This window comes from Phasianus colchicus, chromosome 5 (assembly GCF_987193195.1).
Source record: "Phasianus colchicus chromosome 5, bPhaCol1.hap1.1, whole genome shotgun sequence".
NCBI classification, from domain to species: Eukaryota; Metazoa; Chordata; class Aves; order Galliformes; family Phasianidae; genus Phasianus; species Phasianus colchicus.
Genome location: NC_143440.1, coordinates 20441540 through 20467968, shown reverse-complemented (window position 1 = coordinate 20467968; position 26429 = coordinate 20441540). Strand labels below are relative to the sequence as shown.

General features: G+C 43.1%; 1 protein-coding gene across 9 annotated transcripts in view; it reads right to left on the bottom strand.

Moving 5' to 3' along the window:
- Positions 1–1224: 1224 nt before the first annotated feature.
- PRR5L (proline rich 5 like) overlaps positions 1225–26429 on the bottom strand; it is a 104271-nt gene continuing 79066 nt past the window's right edge. For 7 of the 9 annotated variants that reach the window (XM_090140795.1, XM_090140797.1, XM_090140798.1 and 4 more), the window contains 5 exons: positions 24007–24064; positions 20801–20892; positions 17461–17601; positions 15864–15990; positions 1225–7123 (listed from right to left, as the gene is read on the bottom strand). In XM_090140795.1, coding sequence (XP_089996921.1) covers positions 6741–7123; positions 15864–15990; positions 17461–17601; positions 20801–20892; positions 24007–24064 — 801 coding nt within the window. In that variant the 3' untranslated portion in view covers positions 1225–6740. The remainder of the gene's footprint in view (positions 7124–15863; positions 15991–17460; positions 17602–20800; positions 20893–24006; positions 24065–26429) is intronic. The other 2 variants (XR_016466819.1, XM_090140800.1) reach the window with 2 other exon arrangements.

The window sequence follows — 26429 nt, the reverse complement described above, 5'->3', positions numbered from 1 at the left end:
GCCAGCTTCCTGTATAATTTCTTCAGGAATGAGGTTCTCTACTTCTGTCACTCTTGATGCTTTGCAGCATTATTAGATCTCAAGGTGTTTTAGTAAGTAAGTGGCTTAGCTTATTTATCTTCTGAATTCCTGTCATCTTGAATGTGTTTCAAGTCAGACTCTTTTGTATTTGCAAAGCTGCTATGGCACATTTTCCAATTATAATATATTGCAAATGTGTTCTCTTTTTGTCTCTGAATGTCCTCCCCTGCAGGGCAGGGAAAAATTTACTGAAAATGCTGGTATGTGATGTATATGTGGGAGCTCAGCATGAGCTACCTCGATTAAGTGGTGTCATGGTATGTCTGGTTGTGGTCGATAGCAAGGGCTTAAACTCGCTAATGAAAGAAATCAGGGTGGCCTTTCTGCTCTTGTCTAGAGACACTCATCATCAAGTACCTTAATGATAGTTAATGATAGATACAAGAGATTATTCTGGGGTCAGCGTTAAAGGTTTGTATTGGTTTCCATTTGAACAGAATTTAAGGTACTCTTGTTCCTTTTAAAATATCAATAGATTAATATATTTTGTAATTAATACACAGCTATATTTCTGACAGGATTTTTTTAAAAAATAAAGTAATTAAACCATGCATTGTATGTTACATCTTTATTCAGAAGGAGAGCTGTTTAAAACATCAACTGCTTCAGAATTTGGTTCTTTGTCTTCTGGGTTTCATTTGGCTGAGTTATATAATACATGCTCTCCATCACTATAAGTCAAAAAAACAAAAACTGCTGAGTATATTTCAATAGGGAATTATTATTGTAGTTCATACAGGGTGGTGACAGCTTTAGTCATTATTAGAATATGTGTTGAAAGGAAGCTGTTTGGGTGATGGTCCTGGAACTTACGCATTGAGAACCATTCAACATTACAACCTGTTTGGCCATAGACAAGGACAGACAGAAAGAGGGTGAACTGGGGATAACAGATGACTGTGGCAAAGTAGAATGAACTGGGGCACAAGGGACAAAGGAGGGATAACCAGAGCCAACATAAAAACCAGGAACCAACCAACAGGCAGAAAAACAGGAAGAGACAGAAGTCAGGTCAATGGCACTAACCTTTGTTAGCTCCATGTGCAAGGACAATATCCATTTGGACCACCACCCTTACACCATTTAAGTCGTCTTCAGAAAATCTGTTATTTGTAATCTTGGGTTTTCTTGGGTTTTTGGGTGTTTTGTTTTTTTTTGCTTTGCTGGCTTTAGTTTTTTCAATTTTTCTGAAAAAAATACACATGTTAAAAAACACAAAAATTAGACACGCCCACAGTTCAGCACTTCACAGTTCCTGCAAGCATGTCAGATCTCAAACTTATGAAGATTGCGCTATTTCTGCCACCTGTTTCAGTTCACAAATATTTTTTAAGGCATAACTGCCTTTGCTTCTTATTTTTAAGCAGAAAGCTTCCACTGTACTGATACTAGCTTGAGTCCACTGTAATATTTAATTCCAAGCAGAACCATCATCGCTCTTATCTAATTCCTCCTGGAAGGCCACACTTGTTTTCATTTTGGAAAAAAAAATACAGTATTGCTTTCATGACTTTACCTTTGTTTTGGGAGAGGGGGAACAGATGAAGACTGAGGTGCAACACAGTAAAGATCTTGCTGGAAATGTGGAGCCCTGCTCTATACAGTCCTTTAGCAGTCATAACTGAACTCATTTGTTCTATGGAAGCAAGTGCTTGGGTTTCACAGCTGTAAAAGGGTTAAGTTGTGGGATGCTTTTTTTTTCCCCTTTGAGATGGAATGAGGAAATTTTTGAAACTTGGAGAGGAGGAAACTGTGAAATGGGAAATTATTTTCCTATTAGCTTTTGACCAGACTTTGACTGATGAGCCACCTTTTCCTGCTCTGATTCATCCGGACTGATGCAGCCCACGATAGTTCCTGTGCTCAGTGATTTCCTCTCACAGCTGGAGCTGCTTCTTTCCTGCTCTTTTGTCACTATCAGACCTTCACTGCAACTTAGTGTAAGTTGCTCACTAATGCAACCATGGATAAACACTCAGGCTGGCACCTAGCCCATTCCAGAGCCATTCAGACTGCACTGCAGCACAGTCTACAGGACAGCCCTGCTCTGCTCAGCTTCCTGAAGAACCTTAAGAACTGCCCGATTAAATGGAGCAGCATTTTAGCAGTTGGGCAGTAACAATTTTGTAAGAAACACCTACATTCATAAAGTAGAAGTGCTTGCTTGCTAAATGCCCTGTGATAAACTGTCTCAAAACATTCATCTTCTACTTCTTACCCCTCTCAGACAAACTCATTTCCATGGAAGTTAATTTATATTTTATACGTTCAAAAATAAAAAAGCAAGACACTTCTTACCTCATCCCACTTGTTATGCTCCGAAGAGAGAAGCGAAGGCTGCAGAATCCCAGCAGGTCTGTTGCAGGTAACCCCTTGGTTTCCCTACCTGCCTCCAGAGGTACACATCCTCTCTGCAACTGCTGGCGCCAGCTCCATAATACTGAAAGCGCCCTACAGTTCTGTTCTTAAACATGAAATCAGTGAAAGCGACTTCTCAAACCCTAGAATAGTATGCTACAGCTTAGTGGTTTTATTTCCATTTCTGCATTCGCTCACCGTTATGCATTATATTGTTTCTCTCTAAGCTTTACCTTAGTTTCTGTTGCTATTTTCAAGAAAGCAGCATTTCCAGCTAGGTATGAGTCAGGCCTTCTGGCAGCACACCAAGGAACCAGGCTACTGTCAAGGAGAAGTGGCACATACAAGTTCTCCTGGTTTCTGTATTTCACCAGGTGTGACAAACTCCACTTACCTCAGCAGATCACCTAGAAAGCGCTCCTCAGGCTGAAGCTTTGGCTTCTTGTGGCAAGGCTCTGTATAGACAAGTGTGTACATCCCTTATGGATCCCTCCTGTTAAAACTCAAAAGTGAACCCGTACTTAAAGTGCCACCGGGACTCACGAAATGAGGCTGATGCTTTCTACAGCAGCCACCACAAGGAATGGAGGAAAAACTATAGGGTTCCAGACCTTGCTTTCTCCCTGAAGTAACGTATGGAGAAAGATGCCTTGCATCTAAGGGCCACAGGACAGGCTGACAGCCAGCTCTACGCTGTATAGCTTAGAGGTGCTCCATCTACTATATCCTGTCACAAACTGATGCTCTTAACATGATAGTTGTTCCCCCAGCCTTCTGGGAAGGGACTGCGGATGGAAGAAAATCACAATAAATCCTCTCCTCTCTCCAGCCCTCACACAAGCTTGTAAAGGAGAATCACACTGAATCCCAGAGATACAAAGTCTCAAATGCTTATCTAGTTCCCAGGACCATCCTCATTCAGCTCACTGGTACCCAGGAACAGAGTATTAGACTCAGATGTCCTGTTTTTGCAGGAGCTTTCCAGTACAGGTGCCATCATTTCCCTCCTTCAGAACAGCTTCTCCCTTCCCTTTGTTTCTTTTGCAACCACGCAGCAAATCAATGATCATTCACTTCACGAATCTGAAGGCAGCAGACAGCCCTTGTAATAGTGAAGCTGCCTCTTAGAGAAGGAAGGACTTCCCATTTCTGCTCCAAGGACCATCAATATCTGTTAGTCGATAGCTGCTTAGTGTGAAGTGGATTAAAAACCCACAGTAGGAAAGAGGGCTTGCTTAGCAATAATGGTAATAAATCATCCTAAGTGTCATACACTGAAGAGGATCTTGTGGTTTCTCACTGACATTTAATATACATTAATTCCATTACCTTCCAATTTGTCCTAGTACAGCACTGTCTGCTGTTCCAGAAGCCCGAGCAATCCCACAGAACTGAGGGTTTTAGGTTAAAAATTGTGGGGGTTCTTTCCAGTGATAATAGCAACTGCAAACTCTTGAATATGAGCCAGCGCAGATTGTCCATAAACTTTTAGCCCAGAAATAATGATTCTGCGACTCCAATCTTTCTTCCAGGGTAACTGGGGCTGTTACTGTGCAGTCCATAATAATTATTCCACAAGAATTATTAACTGGCTCTTGGCAAAAGAGGGAGTTGGCTGTGAAGCCCAATGACAGAGGCTTCAAATAACGCTCCCCAAGCATTGCTGCAATCAGCAGCTGCTCTGTACTGTGGTATGAGTTCAGGGTAGTGGAGATCCTTAAGACCACAACAACTCCTGGAGGAGTCAATAGGCTGTGGGGAATGGTCTGAACCCACCTCACCCAGAAGCACCCCAACAGAAGAGGCAGTTCACTGCCCACAGCCATCCCGAGTTCTGCAGCATTCTCTTCCCCTAGGGAAAGAAGGCAGCAGTACTGACACTGACAAAAGAAAGGTTCAAGATCCATCAAATGCCCATGAAAGCCCACTTTCAACCAGATCCTCTGTGTTGGTTGAAGAACAAGTTTAGATCAGTTTAAAAAGTAAAGCCACCAGCTTTAATTCTCCATAAACAAAACATCCAAACAACCAGGGGAAGTGCTCGATTCAGAGTGGCTCGGTGCAAATTTCTGCAACGTAACAGGTACAAAATCAAAATGATTCTAATTATAAATAGATGTAAAACAAAAAGACATTCAAGTTAAAACCAGGACTGGGTTCCTATTAGCCCTAGAGACGATCCAAGAGTATAAATCATACTCATTTGCATCACAGAAGGCGGAGCTGCTCACTTTGGGCATTTACAAAAGGGAAATGAGAAGTAAGAGATGAGAAGCACTTACAGGAGCGAGCTGAAATGCTGCAGGATCAGCACTTCCCCACGTGTACACTGTGGCCAAGAGAAGGCTGCGAGTCATTGCATGTGAGAGCATCAGGATGGCACAATCAGTCCAATTTAGGAATAAGAAGGCAACTTCCCCTAGAATCCATTTAAAGGAAGGACTGCTTAAATCCCCCTCTTCCTGCCTCCCCAGACACATCCTTCCTAGGAGGCCAACAGCACAACAAAATCTCTCCCCACATAATTACAGCTGGGGACAAAAACACTGCATTTCTACAAAGGCCAGCAGCGAGGGTGTCACAGGTGACCAACTACAAGGAAACACAGCCCCTTCCAAGTATCTGGAGATCTGCAAACCACAGGAGACAAAGCAATATTCTCATGTACACAGACAGCAAGAGTTGTGCTCATTGCTGAGTTTCCTGGTGCTCTGTGGTATACTAACCATCCAATTGCTTTTTACAGCACATGCTACTGAAGTCAAATCCCAGCAGGTCCGAGCTGCTCTTTCAGTACAGTCCATGCAATAAAAGGTGCTTAATGCCCAATGGCAGCAGGGCAAATTCTGCAGTTAACGTCACAGTGTGCAAAAACACATCCTGAAGACTCATCCTAACTTCCTGTTTCCTTGTCAGGATAGATTTATTTGCAGTCAATACCACAGGGACTGGATTCTAGAGGCTGTGGTGTTATATCCACATTTTTAATGGGATTTGACATTTAAGGCAGCATTTCAGTTCACCTCTAAGCCTGTAATTACAGTTGCAAGTCTGCTTAGCAAGGCACCAGAGGACTGCTCCAACAAATCTGTTCTGCTCCCACAGAAGCAGCAGTTGAGAACCAAGTGGTGCTATGCAGTGGGCACTGCAACTCCTGACACACTGACAACCTGGACCCACTCCTAATCTTCAAAACAAAAACAGGAACAAAGACTGCATGTAGTTCTCGCTTCATCTTAAAGAAATGCTGCACTGAGCGAGATACCACTGGAGGTCAGAAGCACTTCACAAATGTGCTACAAGGACAGCGCTCCTTTCTGCGCCCAGCTGCTTATCTTTGTCTTGTGAATCCTGCAAGTGCAGGGAGTACCAGAGCAGCTCAAGGAAGAAGCCCTGTAAGTCATCCTGCTCTGCACTCATGACAGTCATCCTGGAGAAGCACCTTTAGCACTCTCCCAATAAAAATGCATGGGCATTCCCTTTCTGAAGGGACTCGTTTAGATTTCTCCTTTCATTGCAGCTGCACCACCTCAGAACTTAAATAGCAATTTGATGCCAAACACTGGGAAGCTCAGGACTGTATTCGCTCTCACTTTATACCTTCCTCCTTCGTGCTCAATTTATAACATCAACCCTAAAGACATTACTGGAACTACATAAAGCACATTGGAAGAGCTCAGCTGGCATTCCACGCATACCCAGTTCTGTTCATGTGTGGGCTAAAAAAATCTGGTTTCTTCAAGATTCTTTTCCCCCCACACTTCTGGGAAGCAAGTGAAGGATCTCCTTCTCTCAAGCCATCTAAGCAGATCTTTCTGCAAGATGAAAGTGGTTTTATCCCTGAGTTCAACTTCAGAAGAGAAAAAGGTAGCCCTTAGTCATCACTTCAACTACAGAGGCAAAGAACATTAAGCACAGGATCCTCTGATGCAAACAAGTAGCACAAAACCAGGAAAGACAAAAGCAGAAAGAGGCTCATCTGCGTCATACCAAAGAAACACAAGGAAACCCGAGGCCAGAAGGTTTAGGTTAGTACAGTAAAAGAGCTTACAGAAGGTAAACAGCAACATTCAACTTTGCAGCCCACCACGCTCAATTGGGAGCTGGCTGGTACCTCTATCAACAGCAATCACAAACAGGCAAGGAAAACGAGTCTGGAGAGCATTCCCAAAGAGACATTAGATCATCCAAGGACACGTCAATACCAGGAGCAAAACCCTTTCCTTTCCTTCCAGCGAGGGTGACATGAGCATTTGTCCAGCTTAGCACATACGCTCTTCCCCTCCTCAGAGAGACTTCTTCTAGCTGACTGATGTGCAGTTCAGCTCTGCTGAGTCCTGCCTGCCTGTCGCCACGCCTCCTTCAGGCCCATCAGCAATACTGGGCTCGCTGGAGCACTGCCTGTGGCTGAAACTGGGCTGTAGGAGAAGACATTTGTCATTACTGTCCGACTCCTCGATCACCATGCCTGTGTGCATCATGGAGGCCATCGCCAGGAGCTGAATATCTGAGTGAGCATTGGCAACAGTGTGGCGACGGATGCTACCACACTTCTCCAGATAAGCCTCACCCTCCTGCTCCGTCAGAGGTGTCAGGGCCATCTCACTGGGCTGCCGACTGCCCACCAGGTGAGAGGAGTAACTCAGTCCACCAGCTTTGGAACGGGATCTGGAGTACCGTCTCTCTGGAAAAAATTAAAAAAATAAAGAGGCAGGAATGAGCAACAGGGCAGAGGCAAAGCTTTGTCCAAGCTGTTAGGTTGGCTGCAAGAAACAGAGAGGACTCAGCTTGCAGCCACACTGGGTATCTCACCAACTTCCTTGAAGTGCAGGGTTTCATGTCCTAAGGTCAGAAGCCTTTCAGATCATGTAGGAGAGTTTTCACAAGACTGCAGAGCATAAGAGATAACAAAAAGCAAAGCAATGCACTCTTCTCTGAAGGTTATGAAACAGCTCTGAAAGCTTGCATCAATAAGAAAGGCAGAAAACCAGCTCAGTGTTGTTACAAGGAGGAACGGCTGAGCAGCCAAAACTCCACCACTGACAGCAGCCAGATAATGACAACACATTCAGAACACTTCATTTTGTGCAAGTAAGTTTTGAGGCTGGTTACAGTTGATAACTTCCTTATGCGTCCACTGCAGCTCAAGTACAGCAAGTGATGGTGTTGGTCATCAGAAAAAGGTCATGTGAAGGGAACCACACCAGTACTCCCATAACTCTCTGCAGCCACTGGTAGCAGCACACCAGCACTGCAGCACAGCACCAGCATCACTGTCTGCATCTAGGCTGTAAAAATTGGTCTGGTTTCAATGAGACCCAAATAACATGGGAGTCCAAGCAGCAACTATTTTTCCACATTGCACATTATTTCCACATTGCACATTATTTATCAGGGCTTCTTTGACTGCTGTCAATAAAGTTAAATGCTGATGCCAAAAAAAAGCAGCCAGTGGTGGAGTAGTTATTTACTTGCAACATGACTGATTCAAGCACATTGATGCCCACCTCCTGTCTAGGTCAGGAACACAGCCAGTGCTACAGGCTGCTCAGTTCGTTGGTGCAGAGGAGAAAGGGAACTCAGGAGCTTTCTGATGTTGTGTTCATTACAATATGCTATTCCACAGATTAATACTTACATTATGTCTATTTTGCAACAGTTTTATCTACGCAGAGGTTTCTTGGCTTAGGAGAGGCCTGAGGAGATGAGTCTGAGCCAAGCAAAAAGCGGTAAATTCTCCTGACTCCATTGCTGCAGATTTTCCAGGGCAAAATCTTTGCTTTTCTCCAATTCTAAACAGCACGTTTAAAATGAAAATATGCCCTATTTAAACAGGCACAGCTTGCAGCCCTTCCCAAGAGGCCAGGATACACAGGAAAATGAAAAATCATAGCCATGGCTTGAGGTTCACTTAATAAATAAATAAAAATATTCCCGTGAGAAAGAAGTGCCACTGTGCATGTAAACTTTTAGTGCTGCTGAAACAGTCAAGCCAGAGGACCTGGGAGATTAAAGTCCATTGAATGCAAGAACACTGTAGGAAGCAATAACATAAAATTGCTCCTGCCAAGCCTGGCAACCATCCCTGTACATAAACTGGAAAAATTGGTCCTGACATTCCCTTCTGGTACATCCTTGTGTTCTGTGGCAGAATGGTTAACAAGTGCTCCTCAACTACTGCAGTTGTTTGCAGTCCAACCAGCCAGGCTGTATTCATCAGTTCTGAGGCTCCCATGCTACGTGTGTACTTGTGTTCATACATGCACCTGCACACACGCTCACTGAGGAGCAGACTTTAGAGTTGATGCATGTGTTGGTGCTTCAGCATCTGACATTATCCAGATTTCAAAATCTAACCAGAATCTGGGAGGGGAGACTGTAAAATCTGCTGGTATTGAAGTAAGCACTAACAGCAACACTGCACAAGACCACGCTCTTCTCCCCAAGCCTTTATCAGCATGGTATCAACATGCTGCCTGCTGTGTGCAAAAGTAAAACAAAGGTCCTGAGTTTGACCACACTGCAGTAACCACTGTAACCCAGATATACTGCAAAGACAGAAGACACTCTTCAACCAAGCCCAGAACTAAGTAGATTGGATTGCAAAATGTCCACAAACCAGGCAGACGTGCAGCCTGTGTGAGATGGGGCCCAAACTGCCACTGCACAGCCACAGCTCACCCAGATCACACAGCCAACTTCCACATGAGTGCATCCACTCTGCACACAGACCCACGCTCTCATGGTTTCTCATGTCATTAGAAGTTCACTCCTACTGCATATTTTAAATCTGAAAAAACTAAGCTTTAACTCTTCTATTCTGTTACAGTCTAACAATTGGGACAAACAGAATGGCAAAGGCAGATGCTAAAAAGGAGCAAGGCAAAGGCCATTTTTGAAATTACAAATAATCCAGAAGTTCATCATCTGATTTTCCACTCCATTAGCATTAGATTATGCCTCTAAAATTCTTGAATGCCCCTTAAATACACTGACTTAAATACTGAAGCAATTAGCAGAGCAATGCCTGCCATCATGGAGAAGAAATGAGTTGTGGGAAGATTTGTCTAAGAAAGAGATCAGCAGTTAAGGTTTGCATTGGCTGGTCAGGAACATCGGGTGCTTGAGAAGAAAACAGGATAGCATTTAGAGAGCTCTCTTGGCAAGGCAAGCCTCTTTTTTTAACATTAGAAAAGGATTTGTAGCTGAAGAGATGGTTAGATACCTCAAACAGATTAGCAGCAACCATACATCACCAAACTCAAAGATTCAAGTGTGCTCCCCAATACATTGCAGGGACCCGAAACCTCCCTGCAACTCCTCTTAAGGCACTGTCATACACATGTTAAGGAGGCAGAGCTCTCAAGTCATTATTTCTGAAGGAGACGCTCAGGTCACTTGTGCATTACAGGAGCCAGATTCTGATCTCCACTTCTACTAAAGCTCTTTGCTGACACATTAGCCAAACACTTCATACAGCTGAGGAAAAGTACTTCCCTTATCAATGCTTTCCAAACACTTAATTTGAAAGAGTACAACCAGACCTCGCCAGTGAAGAACTTGAAGTTTGTGAAAATCTATTCTGACACTTCAGTGGCTTCTGCTTGGATACAGACTCCAAGCTGTTCACTACCCAGAAGGCAGCTCCCTGCACAGCTCTGTATACACCGCTCAGCAGAAGTGCTAGGAGCAAGATATCAGCAGCATTTCATTGGTGGACTTAGAAACACAGCTGGTTAAGTGTCTCAGCCTGTTTGATAACCTAGACCTTTGTCAGAGACAATCTCTGACCATAAAATTCCACAGAAGTGAGGACAGAGGGAAGAAGAGGAAGGTGATAGGAGCATGAAATAAGTTAAAGGCCAAAATGTTCCAATTTTATCTCAGATAGCCATGGGCGTTATCTGACTTTACAGCACAGGGGGATGGCCCTGTCTTCTGCTGTCACAGTGAAATTGATGAGATTCCACAGAAACATGCATTGGAAATGTATAGCATAGCTGATAGGTCTCACTGGAAGAGGTTAGAATTCTTCCTTCTCTCGCCACCAAGTATTTAGCCAGAAGCTGTACCTGTTCAAAACAGGATAACTGGGCAGGAAACAAGAGGTCTCGCTCTTATTTTCTCGCCACAACAGCAGCAGACATTTTTAAGACATTAAGCAAGGCAATCTAATGCCAATGAGGGCTGCAAATAATCACATAGAAGTTGTGGATCTTCCTTCAGTGGAGGTTTTCAGGATCAGGATTATTGTAGAAATGGGTTACACATCACTGAACAAGTACTGAAACAGAAATGCATAGTGGAGAATTTATCAATGTTTTTCTCTTCAGGTGAGAGATAACTCTTCTGAGGAAAAAATATCTACAGATAATTTTTGTGAAACTGAAGTAAAATTCTTTATGATAATCAGAAAAAAGTTAGGCTGAACTCTGAACATAGAGCAATCAAAGGAGGAAAAGTAAAGCAATAAATCTATCAAGCAATCATAGTCTCCTGGGAAATTAAGAACAGTCTGCAACTCTTTTTTTTGACCTCTGCTCTGTTTGCACAAGACCAGGCCTGCTGGCAACCCATAGGAGTAGCTTCTCTTACTGGTGGAAAGGGGACTTAAGACAGGAGTTGGGAAGGTTCATTGATAGAGCTTTAAACTAGGTACAAGGCAGGGAGGGGGTGTAACTAGGGTCACTAGAACAGAGCCTGTATGTAACATCCCAGTGCTTGTAGGAGAAGGATGTGCTAGTAAGATCCCATAGTCTTGCGTCTTCGTGAAGGAGGACGATGACTCACCCTTTTGTAGGAAAAAACACAAGGTTGGTGTGAAGTTGGTGGCTATGGAAACACCTGAGTATGGTCATGAAGGTATTATGACTACTGCCACTCAAAAGGGGGCCCAGCTCAGGTGCCTTTACACTAACGCATGCAGCATGGATAATAAACAGGAGGAGCTGGAGGCCACCATGGAAACATGGTGGAATGACTCACACAGCTGGAGTGCTGCAATGGATGGCTACAAACATTTTAAGAGAGACAGGCAAGGTAGGAAAGGCAGTGATGTAGCCCTCTATGTTAAGAAAAAAATTTGAATGTAGGGAAATAAATGAAGGTGATAATAGGGTTGAGAGCTTATGGATCAGGATAAAAGCAAAGGTCAATAAGACTGGTATTATCACAGGAGTCTGCTACAGGCTACCCAGCCAGGATGAAGAGGTGGATAAAGACACTTTATAGACAGTTGGGTGAAGTCTCTCTCTTGCAGGGGACTTCAACTTCCCAGACATCTGCTGGATTTATAATACAGCAGAATACAGAGGAAGCAAAATCCTGAACCTGCTGTTTGTTAACGGAGAAAATCTTGCGGGAGATGTAAAGGTTAGAGGCCATCTGGGGCATAGCAATCATGAAATGCTAGATTTCTCAATCCTTGTTCTCCACTGAGGGGAGTCAGCAGAGCTGCCACCTTGGACTTCTGAAGGGCAGACTTTAACCTCTTAAGGACTATGGTTGAGAGGGTCCCTTGGGAGGTAGTTTTGGAAGCATGGGAGCCCAGGAAAGCTGGAAATACTTTAAGGAAGTTATGTTGAAGGTGCAGAAGCCGACCGTCCCCAAGTCACGGAAGACAAGCCAGCAGACAAGGAGGCCAGACTGGCTGAACAGAGATCTTGGGCTGGAACTCCAGAACAGAAGGAAAGTTTATGGTTTCTTGAAGAGTGGGCAAGCTACTGATAATGATTACAGGTATGTAGTTGATTACAGGTATGTAGTGACGCTATGCAGGGAGAAAATTAGAAAAGCCAAAGCTCAGTTAGAACTGAACCTGGCCACGAAGATAAAGGACAACAATAAGTATTTCCATAAATACACCAACAGCAAGAGGAGGGCTAGGGAGAATCTCCATCCCTTGTTGGACACTGGGGGGAACTTGGTGACCAATGATCAGGATAAAACTGAGGTACTTAATGTCTTGCTATTAAGAACTGAGGCAAAGAAGGCTTGTTACTCCTTGGAACACAGCCCCCAGTGCTAGTATATAAAGGTAGGGTACAGAATAGGCCCAATGGGGCAAGTGTTGGGCCCTGCATTTCGTTCACGACAACCCCAGGCAATCCTACAGGCTTGAAGAGGAGGGGCTGAAAAGCTGCCTGATGGAAAGGGACCTTGGTGTACTGATGGACAGTCAGCTGAATATGAGCCAGCAGGGTGGCCAAGAAGGCCAATGGCATCCTGGCTTGTATCAGGAATGGTGTGGTGAGCAGGACTAAGGCTGTACTGTCCTAATTTGAGGCCTCACCTCAAGTACTGTGTTTAGTTATTACACTTCAGTACAGAAGGGACAGTGAGATGCTAGAGCAGGTGCAAAGAAGGGCAACAAGGCTTGGAGAACATGCCTTATGAGGAGCAACTGAAGGAACTGGGGCTTAATGTTCTCTTCCAATATCTGAAAGGTGCATACAGCAAGAGCAGGACTGGTCTCTTCTCACTGGTGACAGGACAAGGGGAAATGGCCCTAAGTTGCACCGGGGAGGTTAAGGTTGGGTATCAAGAAAAACTTCTTTACAGAAAGGGTGGTTAAGCACTGGAATGGGCTTCCCAAGGAGGTAGTTGAGTTACCATCCCTGGCTATGTTTAAAAACCATTTGGACGCGATATGCAGGCATATGATTTAGCAGAAGGTTGTTAGGGTTAGGTCATGGTTGGACTCAATGATCTTTAAGGTCTTCTCCAACCTGAGCAATTCTATGATTTTCACCTAACCTCTAGCTGTGTACTGATGGCTAAGAAGCATCAGACTGTGGTCTGTTTTCTGCAAGCCATCTATGTCCTTTGTCTCTCCCCTGATGTTATGCCTATCTTCTTATGCAGCAGGGCCCTGCCACTCACTGGAACACAGAACAGCGCTACGTATGCACTGTGTCAAGTTGCCATATGAACTGCAACACAAAGAACTCCATCCTGAAAGAAAAATCTGACATGGGGAGAAGAACAAATCAGCAGAGTGCTGAAATAAAGCACTCTGACCTTCTATGACCTTTCCCATTTGAAATCCTCCTTAGAGTAGTCCTCTAGGGAGAATGGCATCTCAGTGTAATGTCTCCAAAACCCATTGCCCAGACCTACAATCCAGCATGCACAGTAGCTGAACCACAACCACATCATGGCACAGAAGACAAAAGAGCTGGCAGAGAACTCAAAGATTAGTTTGTGTGTTCTCATGGGCTTCAGAGTGGAAAGGTCATTTCACCTATAAGGGATGGCCTGTTGCCAAAAGCCAGAGAAAACGCTCTCTTAAAGGAACTATTATGCATAGTTTAACTAAAAAAAAGTCTATCTTGCTGTGCTATAGCCAGGAACATGAACTGAGAAGAGCTTTTAAGGGATTATTTTGGAGGCAAACTCAAATCAGTAGTGATGCTGGGTTTAATACAATGGGTGAATAGCGTGATAGTGTTAAAATTATTAATGCAAGAAAAAAACAGTTTCTAAGACAACTGGATCCCTTCAGCACACTGTCCTTACAGTGCAGGTAGCGACTAATTCACACAGAGGAAGCAAGGAGAGTGGACAACAGGAGAGTAACAAGCACAGTGAAAGGAATACAATCCAACTGAAGTAACTGTTTTCACCAAAGCAGGGTGAACTACAGAGCTCAGAATGAGACAGGCCACAGCCTCTGGCATCCAACTCAGGTTGTGTGATGTGACTTGCTTCTCCTTGCTCCACCTAGACTTTGTGATTTGTCACTTTGGCTGGGGGAAGTTGCCTTCCCCAAATCCCCTCTGCAAGCTGTTCAGCTGTTCTGTCCTCTTTTCCCCCCCCACACCTATTCCTGCTGTTTTCCTCTCTCAGCTTAAATCAAGTTTAACATACTGCAGCCTTGAAGGCCAAAGCCTTATGTTTATTCACAGCTGTGACCACAATCTTCCTCAATTGCATTTCTCAAAACCAATGCAACCTGAAGGTTGTGTTTTAGATAGCAGTTTGGACTCCTCAGCATCTACTGAGAATGCAAAAGCATCCAAAGCCCAACAGAAAGGCACCACAGAGCCACTGTATGGCAGGGAACCTACTGCGACTCTCCATCGCTACCAGCTGCCTAGTGACAGAATACACCATCTCTGAGAAAGCAAAATAACTGACAGAAAAGAGAGAGGAAGAGAGAAATCTGGTAAGAAGCAGCAATTACTAGACAAAACCACCACCACAGCAGCACTTGGAAAACAAGATTATTTGCAGGAAGATGCTGCTCTTTTTGTCTCTGCCATGTAATGCAAACAAAAGTTACTTCTCCTTGCTCAGCATAGGGTGGAGCAGGGGCAAAAGGCCACCTTGAAAATACACAGAAGTGACAGCTAAAAAAAAAAAATCAAAGGAAGTACAATGATTTTAAGGCACATGAACTGGCCTTGTAAAGTTCATGTGAATTTTGTTTTATGACACCAATACTTTGCTCAGCTGGCAGAAATCCAGGCTAGCTAGGAACTTCAGTACAGGTCAGACAGTTATACTTCTCCCTACCCTAGCACTACAGGCTGGGAGTTTGTTACAGACGGAGAGCACCCAAGCCCTGATGAACCATTCTGCCATAAGACCATATTCTACCCTGCCCATGTTGCAAAGGTGTAACACCAAACAGGCTGTGCCTTCATCTAGACAAAGTCTGTATCAAAGGAGAGGCTACAGCTTATGAAGTACCACAAAACAGTAGGGGGCTAGAGCTTTCTTCATTTACTCTATTTCAATCTTTTTGGTTACCTAAACAGCACTGCCATATCTATTTCTTAGCTAGTCTATTTCTCACAGGCCATGCTTATTAGCAGAGCTCTTGAATAATATGTAGAGGTTTTCTGCTATGACCATCACTTTTCTGAAATGTGGTGACAATTCTCTCCTAGCTCCATTTATCCGCTGTTTAAATAGATTGTGTTTTTTTTTCCCCCAAAAAGAATGCTCAAATGCATGGAAGACTCCATGCAAAAAAAAGTTAAAACAATCCCTCAAGATGAGTAAGCAAGAATTAAGCAACTTGCAAAGGGTGGCAGATACAACAGTAACTGCTGGAATCAAGGTAGTCAAATCAGGCGAGCCAGCAAGAACGGGAAGCAGGGAGACAAGAAACGTGCTATTTCCACTAGTGCAAAAGGGTGAGAAAAACACCTCAGACAGAGACTTTAAAATCCAGCCTGCCTCCAGAGAGGGGAGATTTTGCACATGCATGCAGTGGAAAATGAAAAGCAGATTAAGATGATCTACATTCAGAAATATGTTAACCAGGACATTCTTAAGGGTGCTTTAACCTTTGTTTCCTCTCTCCTGGAGTCATGCAGCACTTCCTTTCTAGCACAGATGTGCACTGCATCCATTAGCCAACCTTGGTACCACACAAAGTGTTTGAAAGAGCTTCCGTATGCTGCTGCATGTCTTACCAAGCAAGCAGGTGCTACCAGAGAAGCTGTGGTCTTCACACAAACCTAAGTATGGTGACACCACCTGCTTGACCAATTCTTCCAGCTGTAGGTAGCTCTCACTGGGGCCATCAGGCTCATGGACACTCTGAAATTTAAACGTGAAAAGCCATCATTACCCATTTGTAGTAAGGTCCTACTAAAGTCCACCAAATATCTTGGCTCTGGAATATCACAGCCATATCAGTACAGTACTTAAAAGAACACAGCTGAAGAGCCAAAGTGGAGGTTTGCATGCTGTTCACACCAGCCTCCTTGTTCAAGTCATCGTCAGACTACCAAGGGACTTTTTTTTTTTTTTTTTAAATGACCAAGGGATAGAAAGTAACAAGCTACAGTAACATTTACAGTAAATTTTACACAGTAAGATTTACACAGAATAACTACAGCAATACAGCTATACTAAGGAAGTTCTGCCAGGAAATATCTCTGCAGAAATGCCTTATCACAGCTTGGGCAAAGCCCTGCTCTTTCCTTGAGACAGGCTTGCAGGAGAAGCACCCTCTCTAGTTCAGCTTACAGTTATGAAAGATTGTAGCTAACTCTAAGCAATTGAACTGTAATTTCAGAAAGTGTCCACAGACTAGCTTGCTGCAAACCTTCAGTAGACTTTTCTTTCTCAGATGTGTCACTGAGATTCTCTTTGCCCCTAGACTCTTTTTTTTTTTTTTTTAAGATATTATATGGAAATTGAGCTAGCACTCTAATATTTCCTGCTATTATAGCCTGGGCCACAGGGGATACCTGAACTGAGTGAGAACTCTCACAGAAATACCAACTTAGCTACTTTGCTATTTTGATCATACATACTTCAAAAAATTTTATTCCCCATAAGGTATATCTGAAGAGAAATTAAAGTGAAGGGAGCCAAACAGCTACATGGATTATGTATTTTTCAGGACTGTCAGGCTGAGCAATATTAAAAAAAAGTAAACTTGGCCATACGTGCCCTGCTTGGAAGACAGGGATTCTGTTCTCTTCAAGACTGATTATAAAAGACAATCCTCAAAAGAAGTCTGTGTTTCTTGGAAGATGCCCTTGGAAAACCTGCACTGTTTTGCATGCTGCCATAAGATATTCCTTCTCTCATAGAGGGGGTTCCAGCATCCCATTTAGGAAAGAGGAAGGCCCTGGGGAACCAGCAGGCAATACTCCTTCCAATGCCTTTGTCACCCATATAAAGAGATTTGCTGGGTCATTACAAAGCTGACAAATCAGGAGAACTACGTGTTCACAGAAGTTGGGAAATTTATGAGGAAATTACAAGAGTATGGGGACTGTCCCTAGCTGGGGAGACAAAGTACCGAGAAAAATGCAAACAAGAGCAGAACCTGACCCTTTCCACAGACCTATCCTTATCAACTTCCAGGAAAGCTCAGGACGTTAACCATTCAAATTCAGCTTTCATTTTTACATTTAGCACTCTCACATAAGACCACATATCTTCCCCTTCATCTCACCCACTGGTTTCCCAGTTCTCCTTTCCAAAGTTTGTATCAGTTCGGTGAGGACAAGAGTCTCAAATGGAGTGAAACAAGGAAAACCAGAAGCTCCCCACCTGTAGAATTAACAGCATCTGGACAATGGAAGCTGGAAGCTTTGTTTGGACCAGAGGAAGAATTTCTTCCAGCTTCACTTTTAGCAAGACCAGGTCTCTGAAACCAAGAAGTGCAATCTGACGGATGGTCAACTCCTGACCCTAGAAAACAGAGAAGGCAAAAATTCAAGAGTTAGTAAAGGGAGCACTACAACAACACATGCATATACATAGATAGAACAGGCCTATCCTGCCCATCGCTGCTGTGGTGAAGCACCCCCAGCTGCTCAGTGTGAGGACTTCTGGCACTGATAGCTTCCTATTCAGTCTCTGTTTCACATAAGTTCTGAAAGGAATAATGTCTTATGTTATGTGTTGCTGGGCTTGGAGTAAAGCCAAAAAGGGGCCTGTATTTCACCAAAAGATTACATGTTCATAAAACCCAACTGGCAGCCAATCTGGTCACAAACACCTGAAGCCCAGGATGGATGCAGCTGGTGCTTTTGATGCTTGGAGCTGAGAAATCACTAAAGATTTGGTAGGGAAAGAGCTCAGCACAGAATATTCTTTAATCAAGCCTATACCTGTTCTGTGTCTGTCTGCTCAACACCTGCACTTTAGACCTGGCTGGTAAGACAAAAATCCACAATACAGTCAACTATAGATTTCCAGATTTAGAACAAAGATTGTTGGACTGCTTGTACCAACATCTTTAAAAAGAGAAGTAGACAGAATGAAGGCAACAGCTTTGATTTCCACCACAAAGTATACTGTGGCCTTTAACATCAACAAGTGAGCTAGCTTACCAAGACAGTTCTATTTCTAAGCACATCAGACATCCTTGGACCCCATTGAGCATTCTAGCAGTACTACATTTCCTTCTGCTAGGCAGAAGGTACATGTGACTTTATCTTGCCCCATTTAACAGCAGAAAGTTTCCTCCCGGACCTGCTTACTTTCCAATCCAAAGTTTTCCTTATTCTCCCCAACACGTTAATCTCTGACCTGCACTCCATTTTGTAACCATTTTATAGTATCCGTAACATACTCACTGAGGCAAATATTTGGAATTTGGAAGGAATTAACATCAGTTAATTATTAATTCATAATGGTTTTAATGTCATAATTAACAGCATCATCAATATGTAAATATGACCTAAAGCCAGTGGGATGGCAGGCAGCACGGCCACTGTAAAAGCACTTTACTGTTTTTAAACCATCACCGAGTGCTTAGAAACATCAAGGTGTAGAACAGTCTGGCTCATATTTATCTCCAAACTGTATTTCAGCAGCTGCACACTTTATTTATACCATGTGGTTTAGCCCCATTAATTTCATATCTCATTTCTAAATGCAAACATACCGCTGTGCCAAACAAAATGAGACTTGCTATTCTTTTTCCACACCAACTGGTTACATCAACAGCTGCAATTATATTAAAGTCAGTGACCTGTTTACATAGTTTTCCTCTGTACAGCAATTTAACCCACTTGGCCGCTTAAAGGTCATACTTCTGCAACAGCTATGCGCCTCAGGTTCAAACTTAGCTGAGACACAGAGTTACTTCTGGTTACTGCCACCAGTAACATGCTCACATATTTGGCCAGCTTACTTTCATTTTGAATGGTCAGCTGCTGGGATCACAGAAAGTCACAAAACATGTACGCTGGCGTTTGCAACAGAGGAGTTTCAAATGTTGAGGAACAAACAGCACACAGACTCTCAGCTATTGGAGTAGTGCATGAAGAACAGCAGCTTGGTGAAAGAGATTTGCTAGATGATCTCTTTACATTTGGTGATACGTCAGATAAATAGGCACATACAGTTCCTTACTTGTAGGAAAAAACAAGCTTGTAATCAGATCACTAGCTCAGGATAAGAGCAAAATTCATTAGTTCCTTGCTGCACCAACAACTCACTTAGAGTCAAGGTTCTTAGATGTAGCTAGGGGAGTCAAATCCATAACTGTACGTAGGACAGCTTGCAAAGTTTTAAATATGCAGTCTGTTACATTTCAGTTCTTTATCTGTTAAACAGCAATACTTCCCTAGCAGTTTCTGTGAAATATCTTTGACAAAAACTTCGCAACAAGATGGACACTAAGAAAGTTATTATTTCAGAGAGTCTCAGCATCCCATGCTCAGTTTAATCACTACCAAATTCCAAAAGCTGCAACTACTGTGCAGTAGTTTTTGCACTGAAGCAGATTTTTCTGGTAAGCATACAAATTGTTATTCACAGGTATCACATAACAGTTGCTCAGTTCTTTCTACAGTGCACAGATAACTGCAGAGCAGAACAAAATGCCACATAAATAGATGACATCACTCCATGACTGTGAGTTGCAAAGGGAGAGAAAGGGAGCATATTGGAATTGTGCAGTTTCAGCTGCTAAACACCTACCTTTAAGCTTCTGCAGCAAGGAAAGAATAAAAATAAACACAGTAAAAAGGTTAGCTTTTATCTTTACAGAAGGGCTTTGCTCTTTTAGGAGATGCTAGCTTTAATAGGATTAGAGGAAAAGGGCAAACTGAGCTTTACATGCTGTCTTTCATACAAAACAAAGGGAATATAACTAAAAGAAAAGACGCTTTTCCAGAAAACATATTTCATGGACAGCCTTAAGTCAAGAGAAAGCAGCTAGCATTTCTCAGAATGTCTACTCATGAAGTACCTTTTTGCTTCTCTAACAAAACAGAAGATCAAAATAGCCTAGGAAGGTATCCAGACTTTTCATACAGAAATTTTGACCAAAGCTACATGAAAAAACTGAGAGCCCAACACTTCTGATGGGATACTCAGATTTAAAATACCCAGTATAAGTCAGTCTTACACAAGTTGTTCATCTGTCCTTAGAGATTTACTTGCCCCTTTATTAAAGCTTTAAAAATGCTAACAGAGAATTTTCCAAAGACAGAGCTTGGGCGTAAACACTCCAAAAGTAGTTTGGATGAGTAAGACACATTCACTCATGATCTGATCTTCATATTTCCTTCCCTGCAGGCAAATTGTCAGCACTATCATCAGTACCAGAGTTCCAAATATTTAGAAATGGAAGAACCTACTTTCAGCAAATGGTCCAGAGCTTCAATCTAGACAAATAATCTAATAGTTTATGGATACAAATGTAGCTAAGCACAGACAGAGGGTAGACAAAGGGAAATAAGAGCTCAGAAGACTGTACTTGCCCAGTAGATATTAGCAGTCCTTCTTAAAAATGAATGCTGATCTGGGCAAATGCTACTTCCTCTCAGATTTAGCTTCAAGGCTTTGAGACCTGCTTAACCACTAGCCAGTTCTTCTGAAAGAGACATTTCCCTGTACTGTTAGCAAACATTGCAGTTATTTTAATTAAGATTACCTGGACTGGGTAGAATATTGCCTGGAGTGTAGGGAGAGTTTCAGTGAAGTAGTGATCCCAAATTTCAGACAGGATGTCAATGCGATCCTCACCTACAAAAAGAGATTGGGAGTGAGAAAGAGCTTTAGCAGGAGGGACACTGAAGTCAAGTTGAGTTGTTCCACTACTCTCTACTTCCCCAAGTAAGAGATACAAAGTCACATTCAGTTTCCTCACAGAAAGCAACAAAGGTCAGCTAAGCTTTGCCTTAACTGACAAACAAGGTTGTGATCATAAACTGCTCTGTCACTTAACACAAAGAGAACAGACTCCATACAAAACAAGTTCCAACAAAATGGTGAAGCATTTCTTTGTAAAGAGACTAACTCCAAACAAAGGACCGTGTAACTTCACAGCTCACAATTACTGAACTACTACAGGAACCTACCTGTGTGCTAGCAGCTGCACATGGAAGCTGGGAGGTCACAGCCAGTATCAGCTGTCCTGCAGCCACTGAGTCAGAGAGACCTTTTGTAAGAGCAAAGCCATCTCCAGCATCTGACCACCCTCAAGAACAGACACAGAAGTCATGAACTCCTGCAGGAACCCACAACTCTGATGGGCCACAAAGCCACAGATCTCCTCTTAAGGTTTCGCCTCTCAAACGTGGCAAATTGGAAGGTTCCTAAGTGAAATCCACTTGTGGTTAGCTCTCATGTGAATCTGACTCCGACACATATCCCCCAACAAGGGGATATTTCAAATGAAGGCAGATTATGCTATGCAACTCGTGATTCCCATAACAAGAATACAACTGTGGTCAAGAAACCTGTTATTAACAGAGAAATGCTTTACTGAACATTATAGTTCAAATAGACACTAAATTATTTTTATAGGGTTGACTTAAACAGCTGTATGTTTCTCAGCATTTAGACCCCAAAACTCTAAGCTTTTTAGGGGATTTTTCCATCCTCAAGTGCCAGCATTCTGCCAAGCTTTTTAGATACAACTCCTAGAAATTCCAGGAGCAAATACAGACCCATACAAGCTTCTGACAAATTAATTTCCCAGGACACCTCTCACAGAGCCTCATACGGAGGAGCCCTCAAATAGTCAAGATTCAAGGAACAGTAAATGAAGACAGCTGCTCAAGGCAGTCTCAAAGCCTCAGCCTCAAGCTTAAGTGAGGAACCAGAACACAATAAAATTGCATTTGAGGGGAGCCATATCGCTATGCATTCAGCTGTCTTCCCCATCTGGAGACTCCCACAAGGGCTTTCTCCAGTGGATTGCCCATGGGTCACGTTGCTTATAGCCCAGTCAGAGGGGAGGAGTCAGTAGGACCAGGTTCTACAGATGTTTCCTTTCAAGCAGACTCACTGCCAGAGTGCTGAGAGGGAAGTATCTCAGATATGACATCAGCTTCAGAAGCGGAGCACACAAGACCTACCCAGCACCCCCATAACAGATACCCACTGCCTGAAACTGCCAGCCATAAGTGAAAAAGACAACAGGAAACAGATGAACTTCTCCTCCCTCCGTCTCCTCCCCAGAACTGTAATTTGTCTGTGTGGAGCTAAAAATGCAATGCTTTTTCCTTCTGAAGAAGAAACAAACTACTCTCCATTCAAGAACTCATAAATCCTACAGGCACTGAAGAAGAGACTGACAGAGTAGAGCAAGAAAAATGATAGTAAAATATGAGACTGAGATTAGAAAAAACAGATGCAGTAAAAACACTGCCATGCCCCACAGCAGAAACATGATTCCATCTTTGAGTACTGGGACAGAAGAAATTTTCCAGGAAGACAGAATTAACAGAGAACATGTACAAGAAGTTCTTGTTGCTGCGACCACAGGACCTGGAACAAGACTACATGTTATGAAGGAAAAGTGGTCATGAGTCATTACCTCATGCAGAGATGCCAGTCTGCATGGGTGCAGTGGCTCCAAGGTTGCTTCAAACAAGGGAGGAAAAAAAGAAAATAATGAAACATAACAAGGGGGGATTTGCTGTCTGCTGGGAAAATTGAATCCCACCTAAACTACTTCACTGGTTGCAAACTACTTATCTGCTCTCAGTTTGTTGTAGACTAACTCATTTTTCCTCATGCTAAACCAGAAGTTTGAATATTTTATATGAATACACAAAAAGCAAGATATCAGACTGATAAGCCATACGGAAGAGCTGGCAACAGCATGGCAGGTACCCACATTCATGAGTAGTACATAAATCTGCGTTTTTTCCCCTACATTACAGAGTCTGTGCTAAAGCAGCACACATCAAGCAGAGGGCTGGCAACTGCACAGCTCCATCATCAAGGTCCAGTCAGCCCCACAGCATTCTGGCTAGATAAACAAGTCACTTGATGAAGAACAGCACAGAGAAATCCAGCGCCAACAATGACACAAAATTAAGTGTCTATTGGCATTTAATGACCCAGATACAGCAAGCTGATGATTAGCAAGGGATCTTCCCTACAGGCTACAAAACTGGGTCAAATCAAATGGTAGCCTAGTTTTGAATAAAGATGTGTGCTTCAGCCAGCACTCTCAGCTTGAGCAAACCATTAATAACAAGACTAACTCCCCCAACAGCTACCCCTGAGCCTTGCTGCTCCAAGCTGGCCTTGGTCCACAGGCTCTGTGGTAGCAGGCATCTGTACCCAGTGGTTTGAACAGATCTTCATGAATGGTTAGCTTCTTTCCTGAAGAATTTCAATCCCATCCACATGACTATTTTCTCTTTACATTTACACAAGACCTGTTAGCTCAGCTCTCAAAAGTATAATGACACAGTACTGCTGTAACTAAAATCATGCTTCCAAGAATCCAAACAGCCAGTCTGTAGAGCTGCAAATCACACTCAGAAATAAAAGGCAGAGGACTCTCAGCACAGCTTCACAACAGGATTCATGTCCAGCCTAGAAGTGCATTTAGCCCAGGTTCCAATGCCATCCAAGACCCACGCTACCACTCTCATGGTGAAGACGTGGCTGGCAGGAATACTGCAGCCATACGGTTCTGCAAACAGCCCTCCAGCCATAAGAATGCACAGACTGCAGTGCAGCCTGGCCCCAAAAGTTTGTGACACGCTCTCAAGTAGTACCAGAAAGGGCTGTAAGCATTTTAGCTGTGCAAATCATCTCCTCCAGCAAAACATCAAAGCATGACTCAGAAGGGCCCACGAGGACTCCACTCCAAGATGGGTTTCATACTGTACTTGCCTTCACACAGCTTAACCTTCTCCTCTATGAAGAGTAAGCCTTTCGCAAGGAGCTGGTTCTGCCAAAAGAGAAGAGAGACATATTTGCCTTTTCCATTATTCAAAATAAACATGGAAGAACACATACTTTTTTTCAGATGTTATCCACTTTATATAAAACTGAAGCTTGGTCATGCCACAGCACTTTCTCAGAGCACTGCCACGAGACACGGCCTTACTGCAAGTTCTGCACACTCACCACCCCTCTCTGACACAGCCTGATGAAGGAATGCAACAGAGCCATCATATACTTGAAACCCTTATGCAGAAGAGCAGAGGAAAACCTTTCATGGTCAGGTCAAAATTGCATGTCTCAACTGCTTCAGCAGCTGAGAAACAACGTATATCTATTTTCGCCCCAAAGGGACACTACCTTTACAATATTGTGCCACATCACCTCTGCTGTACCACAAACTTACCTCTGTGTTGCTACTTCAGGAGGTCAGACCTGCCTTCCCCTGTAACCATAGACCAGCCTGCTTTGGTCAGTGTACACAAACAGGTAACAGTATGAGCCAGCACGGGCCTAGAGAGAGACCCACCTCTGCATCTGTCCTACTTCAAGAGCCAGTACTAAACTGGGACTGCTGTTCCCCCACCCTCCACCCCATACATCCCATCTCTGGATACACTGCATTGATGCAGAGTTCCCCAGTTTGTACCCAGAGCTCAGTCATGACAGGATAGAGGAATGGCCATCCCCAGCACTGGCAATAACACTCTCTCATATGTGCTGAGCAATATTTAAGAGAGTCAATGGTCATGTTTGTTTTAAGCTAATTTAGTCCTACTAGCAATAATCTTTTTTCCTTTCCCCCAGAATTCAAGCCCAAAAATATTTAGTATAGTCTTAGTCTCAAAGTAATATAGGTTTATTTTATATTAGTTACACAACAGAAACAGAGCATTTCTTAGAGTCAAAACACAGAATGATATTATTTGAATTGCCCATCTTAGTCACAAGACTAACCTTGGCTAGCTCTGGCACAGAACAGAAACAATCCTGTCCACACACTACAAAGTTTTTCCATAGTTTACTATCCAACAGCACTAGCAATTCAAACACAGGAATCAGAGCTGACCTGAACATTCCTGTTCAGCACAGAAACGTGCTAAAAATCACCCTTCTATACACAGACAACTGTGTGAAGACAAGAGCCTTAAGGACTTCTGCATGTGTGAATGGATTCAGAAGGTCAAATAGTACACAATTTTGTAACTACAGTCAAAGATCTGTGGGTGCCAGGAGAGCACTCTACAGTACTAGAGACAGTGAGCAGATGCTCCCAGGTCCCAGGCTGTGTGCCTCCCAGCCTGGTTGGAGCAGCAGGGACCAGAGCAGACACCTTGATACCCCCAGATCAGAGGAAAAAATTACTCTGCTTTAGTGCTTTTATGTACTATTTCCATGTACTGTATAGATTACAGAGTCTCATTCTTAGAGCTTCTAAGAAAAAAGTTCAGCTCCACAACATGTAGTGACCAGAGGTGTTTCAATCATCTCCTCAATTTTTTCTCTTTTCTGCTCAAGTCACAGGCCTAGAAATTGATTCCACTCAAACATTTTCTTCTCAGATCAAACAAGACAGGTAAGTAAGTTTCATTAGAAAATCCTTCATGGTTTGCTGACAAATCGATACAATGTAATAAAGGCAGCCACCACAAAGGTGTGTATCAGACTTGACCTGGTTACAGGTTTCATTATTGCTTTATCCCTGGATGCCAGAGGCAAAACAAGAGGCACAGAGCTGAGAGGAAGGGAAAAAAGAAATCTTACTTTTACAAGCAGGATCAAGTAGAAACTTGCACCAAACAAGCTTGAAGGATGCACTTATCCGAAAAATTTTACCTTATGTGGGGTCCTGCTATGCTCTGACCAGAATCAGCCAGAGTGCTTGGTCACAGCATGAGGAGCCCAAACAAACCCAGCTGACTTAGCCAGAAACAAATGAGACATTGCTCATCAGAGGTGCAGGTGCCTGGTCACTGAAATGGCCTATGTGATGCAAGCTCATCACCACTGTTTCCAGGACGATCTGACATTAATACGAGAAAAAAAATAAGTATCACTTTAACTTATTTACCAGGTATTTTCTAAAAAGTTACTAGTTTGTGTGCAACTAGCATGCTAACACCTACCCAATTCTGGCAGTGTTTTAAAAATGCAAGTCTTAGTAAGCTGCAGAATTTCCAACCCAAAGCATATGCCCGTCCCCCATTTTTATTTTCTTTCTATAAAGAGGAGAACACAGTGATAGAAACACAGAATCCTATGTAGAACACAGAACAGCAAAATGAAAAAAGTGAAGTAAATGAAGTATCCTAAAATACACTTCTAGAGACAGCCTTGCTCAAAATCCAGACTAAAAAAAGAAAGCCCACATG